Genomic DNA, 10,373 nt, shown 5'->3' with positions numbered 1-10,373 from the left:
TGCTTCCTAGAAGGTGCTTAATCAGTGTGAAAGTGAAAGCTGCTCAATAGTGTCCAACGTTTTGCGATCCCATGGACTGTAGCCTGCTAGGCTCCTCTGTCCATGGAATTCTCCAGGCCAGAATACTGGAGTAGGTAGCCGTTCCTTTTTCCAGGGGATCTTCCCAACCCAGGAATTGAACCAGGGTCTTCTGCATTGCAGGCGGATTCTTTACCAGCTGAGCTACCAGGGAAGCCCTTAATCAGTGTATGTCAAATTAAAAAGAAATGATGTTTGAGCCAAGTTTTTACAGATGAGGTGGGTGTATCAAGCAGACAGATACAAGGAAGACCTTCTAGCAGGAGCATAACATGTGTAAATCATGGCAGCCTGAAGGACGAGGCCAGGTTCAGGAAGAAATTTGAGAAAGGTAGTAGAATGTGAGGGAGTCAGGGAGCAGACTTCTGAGGGGGAAGACTTCAGAGGGATGGAGGCTGTTTCTGGAAATTAAGAGGTCAGATTTGTGGTCAAATGTGGCTAAAGTCGATGACAGTGTAAGGCACTGCAAGTAAGTAAGTTAAAGCCCTGTGAAGCTGAGATCAAACCTGGGGGATCCATAAAGGTGCTGAAGTCCAGAAAGGTGCAAGACTGGGAAGAATATGGAGACAGAATAAGGTATCAAGAGTTTTGAAAAATGTGGTGAAGTTCTCTGAAGGGCAGAGTAGGGTCAATATGGATGTGGGTCCCATGTGAAGGTGACAATATTGACCCACCAGCTATGAAGAACTAAGACAATTTTTAGGTCTTATCAGTTGAGCAGCCCCTGGAAAACTCTGTTCTCAAAGGTTCGATCAGAAGGATGCTGTGGAATGATTTGCTCTCTCAAATCTACCTCCCTCTTACCTCCTAACTGAATCTGGTTTTACCTGGAGACGGCTCAGTGGGGACGTGGCATGTTGAAGGGAACCTGCTCTTCCCTCTAGGTTGGTTTGTCTCAGTATCAGCATCAGTGCTCTCTGGCTGCCCTGATCTGTTCTCACAGGCCATAGCGTGATTGTAGGCAGAGGAAGCAGTAAGGATGCTGAAAACCTTCCTTCCCTTTGCCATGCTTCCTGCTATATCCCCTTCCTTCATTACTATGTGAATGCTGTTGTGATGGCAGTTTGTATGTTAAAGAATTTCTATATTAAAATACTTTGACTAAAAATAAAAAATATCTTAGGGAGGGAAAAAAAAAGTTGGAAACCTTGAGTAGTTTTCTCAGTAGTAGGGATTGGGGGGGCATCTGCTGCTGCTGCTAAGTCACTTCAGTTGTGTCTGACTCTGTGTGATCCATAGACGGCAGCCCACCAGGCTCCCCCGTCCCTGGGATTCTCCAGGTGAGAACACTGGAGTGGGTTGCCATTTCCTTCTCCAATGCAGGAAAGTGAAAAGTGAAAGTGAAGTCGCTCAGCCGTGTCCGACTCTTCGTGACCCCATGGACTGCAGCCTACCAGGCTCCTCCGTCCATGGGATTTGCCAGGCAAGAGTACTGGAGTGGGGTGCCATTGCCTTCTCTCTGGGGGGGGCATGAGTCCATCTCCATTTCTTCATGCGGACTCATCATTGACATCTGTGGTAATCAGTTCACAGTGCCCATGGAAGTATTGACTTATAGTTACTCTCTTCTCCGCCCATCCTGATTCCATCCGGTGTGGAACCACCTGCATCTGTCCTCTGTCCACACCCCAGAACAGTGGTCCTCAGGCCTCGTGGTATGTCCTGGGGGTGTGGTTCACCATAGGGAGGACAAAGTGGACCTTGATTATTCGGGCAGGAGATCTGGGGGCCCCAAGTATCAGCATATTCAGTGCAGGCTTGGGTGGTCATGTGCCCTTGGCCTGGTAGACTCCTAGCCCCCTTGGCTGTGGTGGAGCATGGCTAGAGCAGGGCCGCTACACTGCAGTGACCGTGGCAAGCTGATTACCACAGATGTTAATTACCACAGACCTAGCCGCCCAGGTCTCTGGCATTTCTGCCTTCATGTTGCTTTGTTGTGAAGTGATTGATTGCGGCAGAGAAAAGGGCCCAGGCCATGCCATGGTTTTATCCTCTTCAAACAATGGACTCTTTTAGGGATGAACAAAAATACACTTCAAAGTTATTCCCTTCTTGAGGAAATAATTTAGAGTTTTCAAACTTCTCAACTACCTCAACCCACAGCCAAGTTTGGCCTGTGATTAGTTACACATCCTGGGTTAGTGTACACTTCATGGACTTCAGTTATTTTCCCTCTTGGCTTTTGCTGAGCTCAGCTGCCTGCCAGTTAGGGGGACACTGTGCTTGGGATTAGGAGGAGAAATGTTACAGAGAATTAGCAAAAAAAAAAAAAAAAAATCCTGCTCACCTGCATGCTTGACTTTGCTTTGTGATTCTGTTTTCCCTGTTGATTGGACTAAATCCATGCCATCAAGGCTCCACTGTGACCAAACACCAGCTGTGAGAGAACATGGTCAGCTCCTTGTCCAGTCTTGCTGCTGGAAGCGTCTGAATAGGCCACTGCCCTTTATTCATGCTGAGAGTGGTGTTTCCAGTATCTCTATGTGTTATCACTCAGTCGTGTCCGACTCTCTGTGACCCTGTGGACCATAGCCCTCCAGGCTCTCCTATCCATGGAATTCTCCAGGCAAGAATACTGGAGTGGGTTGCCATGCCTCTTCCAGGAGATCTTCTGGACTCAGGGATTGAACCTGTGTCTCCTGCACTGCAGGCGGATTCTTGACCACTGAGCCGTCAGGGAAGCCAGTATCTCTACTTTTATAACTAGGAAGGGGACAGCAGGAGGCTGGAATTCTAGTCTTGCTCTGCCTTCCCTTAGCTGTATGACCCTAGATGGGCCACTGAACTTCAGAATGGTGATTTCTTCTTTTATAACAAAAGAACCCTTCCTACCTCACAGAAATGTTTTGAGGATCTAATGAGCCAATGAAAGTCAATGTTTTCTAGAATGTGTAGAGCCCATTGAAATTTCAGAGATTATTATCTCTATGGTGTGAGCCATTTATCATCTTCTTTACAAAGTGACAACTCTGCAGGAGAGCAGCTTTGCTGTAGAGAGGGTGGAGAGAATGGTGGGGGTAGGGGGCATGTAAAATGGAGGCTGGGGAAACTAGAAGGGTGGGGGCTGAGACTGATGAGGTGGAGCAAGCTGTTAAAGGTAATGAAAAGTGGCTGAATTCAGATCTCCTAGTGTTTAAAGCTAGGCCAGGCCATCAACACACAATGACTCAATTAATAGTTACTAAAACCTTCCCAATACTTTTCTGCCACTTCACCTATTTAGAAGTAAAGCTATAACAGTAACCCGGCCCCCTGTATTTTTTGTCCTTGTCCCTCTCTCCCACCCCCTTTTTCTCTGCTCCAGCCATATAGACCTTATTTTTCTAGAACACAACAAACTTAGCCTAGCCTAAGGGCTTCTGTACTTGCTCTTTCCTCTGCCTGAACCAACCTTCCCTCAGTATCCACATGTCTCACTTTCCACTTCCCTTCTGTTTTTAGTCTAAAGTCATCTTTTCAGGGAGGCCTTTAATTATTCCCTGACAGTTTATATTATATCCTGCTTCGCTGCTTTGTGCTTTGTTATGGGAACCTACCAGTGTCCAGCATTCCATATATTTTACGTATTTAGCTTGTGTGTCTTCTGCCCCCTTTACTAGAATGTAAATTCCCTGAAGGTAGAATTTTCACTGGATTATTTACTGCTGTTTTTCCAGTGACTGGAATAGTGCTTGGGTTACACTAGTTCAGTTGCTCAGTTGTGTCTGACTATTTGTGACCCCATGGACTGCAGCATGCCAGGCTTCCCTGTCTGTCACCAACTCCCAGAACCTACTCAAACTCTTGTCCATCAAGTCGGTGATGCCATCCAACCATCTCATCCTCTGTCGTCCCCTTCTCCTCCTGCCTGCAATCTTCCCCAGCATCAGGGTCTTTTCCAATGAGTCTGTTCTTCTCATCAGGTGGCCAAAGTATTGGAGTTTCAGCTTCAGCATCAGTCCTTCCAATGAATATTCATGACTGATTTCCTTTAGGATGGACTGGTTGGATCTCCTTGCAGTCCAAGGGACTCTCAAGAGTCTTCTCCAACAGCACAGTGTTGAGTGGATTACACTAGGCACTCAATAAATATTCGTTAAATGGAGAATGAATGAGTGGAAAACAGAACTCTGTGGGCTTCTTCAGAGTGAGTTTTTGAATTCTAGAGGTAGCCACCAGTGACAAAATTTATCCCAACACCAAATATTTACACAATCCCAAATGCTTGCCATTATGTCTTTTGATTAGACTCCCTTCCACAAGTAACTTGGCTCTTGAGTTTTGATCTAAAGCTGTTCACTGAAATACATAGAAAACTAAGCTGCCTGAAGCATGCCAGACCACCTAGGAAAGAGGATTAACACACCAGCCCGACTGACCCACATCCAGTGTTCTGTTAGCTTATGTTGGATGGGGGTCTTCCAGGGCTGTTTCCTGAGGAAGCACTACCCTGGCCTGTGATGCTGGGAGCCTGGACTGGAAGCAGCTCATGCTGTACGTGGAATAGATGGAGAGGAGAATTTTGTCAGGGTTTCTGCAGGGATGCGGCCTATGAAGGGTTTCTATCTCTATAGACAGAGGCAATTTATTCTTACTGGTATTTTTCAGGTTTTCTTGCTTCATCTCCTCCTTTCTCTTCCTCCCCTTTGCCCCCACCTAAAGGGAGACAGAAACATATAACAATTTGCTAGATTGATTTTTGGGAGACAGGAACCCTGTGGTACAGCTTCTGCTGTTTATGAAACAACTTAAAACCTTCTCTACCCAAGCCTCTTCTTTATGCACCTCATTAATACCTGGAAGTTTAAATGACCCTAGCTAATGATACGTGGGGGGGTTGGGAAATTGCCTGAGAATTCTCTAAATGCAGAGCCAAGAATGCTCTTTGCATCTTATTATGTGGAAACTATCACTAAAAATAAGATGACTTTTATGATATTCTCTCTGTTTCTAAAGAAGATATCAAAATTCAAGGAATCCTGTGCTGTAAACAGAAGAAAAGGAAGCAAGAGCACACAGATGACACTCTGAAAAACTTTTGGGATTTAGCGCATTTTTGAGATTTTTCTATCCCAGAACTGAACACTGAGGGGCTGTGGGTAATGCTATTGGAGAGAAGACCTGGGCTCCTGGAAGGACTGAGCGGTCTTTATATTGACATCTGAAGTGAAGAGGCTTTGAAGACCTTGAGAAATATTTTCCCATTACTCATCCTTTAAACTGGATCTTGGGAATGTAGATCATGGTACATGGAGCCCTGGGAAGTCTAAACATCATGGTATGAAGGGTGGACCTTCAGACTGAGGCCATTCAGTGTTTTGAGTTGACGTCTTTGCAATGAGTTGAAAGTGTTTTAAGCCTGAGGTGGGCAAGTACTAGAGTCCAGGCCTGGCTCCTCTCCACAGTACTCCTTTGTTTACCTTGTCCTGCCCTGTCCTCTTTCTCCTCTTCCTCACATCTCCGTTCTTCCTATCCAAGTGTGTTTCTTTTCTCTCTCTCTTTTTTTCCTACTCTCTTTCTCCTTTTCCTTTTCTTGGGCAATGTCTGACTCTAGCAGTTACTCTCAGATCTAAGAAACTTCTAAAGTTTGTTCCAGGAAAAAGTAGAAGAGACTAACTTGGGGAGAGGAGCTGGATGAGGCAGAGGGAGAGAGAGGGGAGGGGTGACGACACAGGATGTGAGTTGTAAGGTGCCATATGTATCCTGACCTTGAGCCTCATGGTCTTCATCCCATGGGAGAGGATTTGAATCAACTCAGGGTGAGGATGAGATTGCCAGTGTCCCTCCCACTGCAGCTCCCCCTTTGCCTCTGTGACTGGGAGAGCCATCCTTCCAACCTAGAGACTCAAGGTGGCAGAGCTTCGTTTTCCCACCTCCCTTACAGGCAAGACAGTAATCTTCCATAATGGGTAGGAAGGAACATTTGCTGAGAGTCTTTGGGGAGAAATTTTCTCCCAGTGAAAATGCGATGCATGGAGGAAAGACCTCTTTTCTTTGTTTCTGGGTTCATTCCTGCCTACCTGTGCTGTTTGGAACTGCTGCAGCAGCCTTGCTACCATGAGGAAGGCTTGGTGGAACACTCCAAGTATGGTGGGGCAAAAACACAGAAAGGTCCTGTGTCCTTGAGACCACTGAGCTGCTCACCCCAGTTTGGAGCATCTTATATAATTGGCCTTCATATTTAAGGCACTTTTTACTTGGAGTTTCTGCTACTTGCAGCTGAAAGAAAGCATTTTGATGAGAATAAGCAAGCATGGCCTCATGGTTGGGCTTTGTTTTGTGCTGACTTTTAGTTTCTTTAGTGTCATATGTTAAACAGATGAAGTTTTCTATATATTTGTCCTTTTTCTCTACTGCTGTCTTCTGTCTCTATTTGGATTACTATCCAGAATCAGAAACTTCATTCTTTGCTTGTTTCTGTAAATTTTCCTATTAAAATGAAATTCTTCATAAATCCAAAGTTTGCAGCTCTCACACCAGAATTTAAAAAAATATCAGTTTCAGTGATTTTTTTCTGCTTTCTAATGGGTGCTAAATGATGCTGGCCTAAATAAGGCAGAGTATCACTTCTGGTAAGATCTGTTTTATTTTGCTGATGCAAGCATGGGAGGGGTCTTTCCTCTTGTTTTATCCCTCCCTCTGTGTATCCTTTCCAGAAACGAGGTCTGAAGGGTATTTTGTATTTAATGAGTGGAGACTTGTAGTGAAATACAGTTTCTGGTGCCATCAGCCCTCTTTGCATTATTGCTTCTGTGTGTGGCAAGATAAAAACTGTTTATTAATCTGTAAAGCCAGCTCATCATTTCACTCTGTTCCCTAAGAGCTTCTGGATTTACTCATTTGGTCTATTTGTTCTGACCCCTCCAAGGAGGATCCTATATTATCTGTCAGCTGCTTAGGATTCAGTGAAGGAGGATCTGAAGGAAAAGAGGGTTGAGGAGGAAGGTGATAAGAGAGGCTGGCCAGGATGGGACTGAAGGAGTTTATGGTGGATTAAAGCTTGAGGAAAGGTATATGGGAACAGGTCCGTGTTCAGGTTAGGGGGCTGGGAGGTATGCATGCAGGGCTGGCATTCACCCAGTTTGTATTAGAATGGCTCAATTGATTGCTCACCACCAGAGTTCATTCTGAGATCAGTCCCTGAGCTGTACCAGTTGTTAGTATTTTGAATATCACCTCTGGAGACATGGGTACTTTAAGATATCCCTGGGAGACACTGGCTCTCTTTATGGTATTCAGGATTATGAATAGAAATTTTAGAAAAAGAGCAACTTGGGATAACATTTTGACATTTCTTTTGGTTGTGTTTTTTTCTTTTTCTGTTCCTTTTCTTTCCTCCTCCCCTTTTGCCATCCCCTCTTCCCCTCTTCCCCCCTTCCCCCCTTTCCCTGGGTCACCATGCATCCTGAAGCACCATTCTGGAAGGTGCAGACTAGAGGTGTTACGTGTATAATCACTGCTTAGGAGGGAGAGTAACTGATACACTGGATTCCAGGTTTTGTTTTTTTTTTTTTATTCAAATACAGGAAATAGAGAAAGTGTTTTCCCCTTAGGATTTGTCTAAAGGGTTTCGAAATGCTTGATGTAGTTGCCTATAAATATATTTGCTGGTTTGAGGAAAGTCTTATCGGAAGTGTATGACAGAGTAACGGAATGAAAGCCTTCTGAGGTTCTCTTGGTGTATGTTTATCTTTGAATATATTCTTGACTCTCAGAACCACTATCTGTTAAATCATTGTGTCATCAACAGCTATGCTGTGAAATAATTAATACTGTATCCTATTTTTAATTTGGATGCTGCTTGCTTTTTAGTCCAAATTCAGAAATATGTTCCCTCTGGCCACAAACAACGAAGAAAAATGATTGCAGATGAGCCCAACAGTGCAGCAGTGGAGACCTAGGGGGAAAAATACTAAATGAAAATGCTTTATTTTCATATAACTCTAGAGCCATGCTCTCCAATAGAAATATAACATGAGCCACAAACATGATTCACTTAGGTAACTTTAAATATTCTAGCAGCCACATTAACAAATGTAAAAAGAAATAGGTGAGATTAATTTTTAAATGCATTTTTCTCAGTATGTCCAAAATAATACTTGTTCCAAGATGTAATCATTATCAAAATTATTAAGATATTGTAATTCTTTTTTCTTTGCACTAAATATTTGAAACCCATTGTGTCTTTTACTCATAGCATGTCTCAATTCAGGCTAGCTGGATTTCAAATGCTCAATGGCTACATGTGGCTAATGGCGACTGTCCTGACTAGCTCAGCTTTAGACTATTTCTGTGGCTACGTATTCCATTTTTCACTCAATGTTCATAACAGATCAGGGGGTGCCAGGTCACATCTGCAGAGACGGTTGATTTTTCTTCAGTTCAGTTCAGTCACTCAGTTGTGTCCGACTCTTTGCAACCCCATGAATTGCAGCATGGCAGGCCTCCCTGTCCATTACCAACTTCCAGAGTTCACTCAAACTCATGTCCATCAAATTGGTGATGGCATCCAGCCATCTCATCCTCTGTCGTCCCCTTCTCCTCCTGCCCCCAATCCCTCCCAGCATCAGGGTCTTTTCCAATGAGTCAACTCTTCTCATGAGGTGGCCAAAGTACTGGAGTTTCAGCTTCAGCATCAGTCCTTTCAATTAACACCCAGGCCTGATCTCCTTTAGGATGGACTGGTTGGATCTCCTTGCAGTCCAAGGGACTCTCAAGAGTCTTCTCCAACACCACAGTTCAAAAGCATCAATTGTTTCATGCTCAGCTTTCTTCACAGTCCAACTCTCACATCCATACATGACCACTGGAAAACCATAGCCTTGACTAGATGGACCTTTGTTGGCATAGTAATATCTCTGGTTTTTCTTCAGCTCTTGTTAATTCATTTAGGACCAACTTTTGAAATGTTTGCCAGGGGCCAAGAGAAGGAAAGATTGGCTTTGACATGGAAAAAGGATACTCTCAGAGGAGACTTGGAGCTTTGTGGGCTGGTTGTGGGGATTTGTGGTTATTTATGAGATCCCCTGGAGAAGGAAATGGCAACCCATTCCAGTATTCTTGCCTGGAGAATCCCATGGACAGAGGAACCTGGCGGGCTACAGTCCATGGGGTTGCAAAGAGTCAGACACGACTGATCGAGTTCACTATGAGGTCCATCTAGTCAAAGCCATGGCTTTTCCAGTAGTCATGTATGGATGTGAGAGTTGGAGTATAAAGAAAGCTGAGCACCGAAGAATTGATGCTTTTGAACTGTGGTGTTGGAGAAGACTCTTGAGAGTCCCTTGGACTACAAGGAGATCCAACCAGTCAATCTTAAAGGAGATCAGTCCTGAATATTCATTGGAAGGACTGATGCTGAAGCTGAAACCCCAATACTTTGGCCACCTGATACGAGGAACTAACTCATTGGAAAAGACCTTGATGCTGAGAAAGATTGAAGGCAGGAGGCGAAGGGGACGACAGAGGATGAGATAGTTGGATGGCATCACCGATACGATGGACATGAGTTTGAATAGGCTCTGGGAGTTGGTGATGAACAGGGAGGCCTGGAGTGCTTCAGTCCATGGGGTTGCAAAGAGTCGGACACGACTGAGTGAACTGAACAGAGCTGATGATCAGATCATCTAAATGGGGTCATTTGTGAAAGCAGGTAGGGCAAGTGTAGTTATTTATCAGGAATAATATGTGATGGAATGAGTTCTAGATCCCTGTCAGGAGAACTAGGTGCAAGTTCAGGCATCGATCTGGGAGGAAAGAAATGAACTTGTTCATCAAGCCTGTTATAACAGTAGGTACCTTAAACCCACTTTCTTTTCCAATTGTTATAATCAGCCCAATAGTTAGATACTATAACCAACTCCCATTGCAGAGGAAGACACTGAGATAGGGAGAAGTTCTGCCTTATCATGGAGTAAGAATGAAATCTCAGCTCCAATTCCAAAGTTGCTGTGTTCTTAACCATATAATCCATAGGCACATTATATGGGTTGTGTACTTCAGTCAGGGTTTGACTGAAGAAGCAGAAGCAGTCATGTGTGTGTGTATATATATATATAGCAGAGATTTGTTACAGGGATTTGGGTTACACAATTGTGGAGGTTGGTAAAGTGGGCTATGTAAGGATGTTGTCTCTGCATCTGATGCTAGTCTATAGGGCAGACAGTCATAAAGGGAAGATCACAAGCATGCTTGAAGCCATAAGCACAAGACAAACTCCACAAGGTCAAACTAAAATCTATTTCTGTTCTTGTTGCTTCTGACCTTGGTGATAAAAGTGTTCTGCTGATGATGGGGGTTCTTCAACATGGAGCGAA

At 44.2% G+C, this 10,373-nt stretch overlaps 1 protein-coding gene across 1 annotated transcript in view; it reads right to left on the bottom strand.

The window, feature by feature from the left end:
• Nucleotides 1-7,546: 7,546 nt before the first annotated feature.
• The window catches only part of FSHR (follicle stimulating hormone receptor), a 193,656-nt gene continuing 190,829 nt past the window's right edge, over nucleotides 7,547-10,373 (bottom strand). Inside the window, exon 11 of the mRNA XM_027965759.2 lies at nucleotides 7,547-7,954. Within this exon, the coding sequence (XP_027821560.1) occupies nucleotides 7,866-7,954 (89 nt within the window). The 3' untranslated portion in view covers nucleotides 7,547-7,865. The remainder of the gene's footprint in view (nucleotides 7,955-10,373) is intronic.

This window comes from Ovis aries, chromosome 3, assembly GCF_016772045.2.
Source record: "Ovis aries strain OAR_USU_Benz2616 breed Rambouillet chromosome 3, ARS-UI_Ramb_v3.0, whole genome shotgun sequence".
NCBI classification, from domain to species: Eukaryota; Metazoa; Chordata; class Mammalia; order Artiodactyla; family Bovidae; genus Ovis; species Ovis aries.
This window is presented reverse-complemented; position numbering and strand designations above follow the sequence as displayed.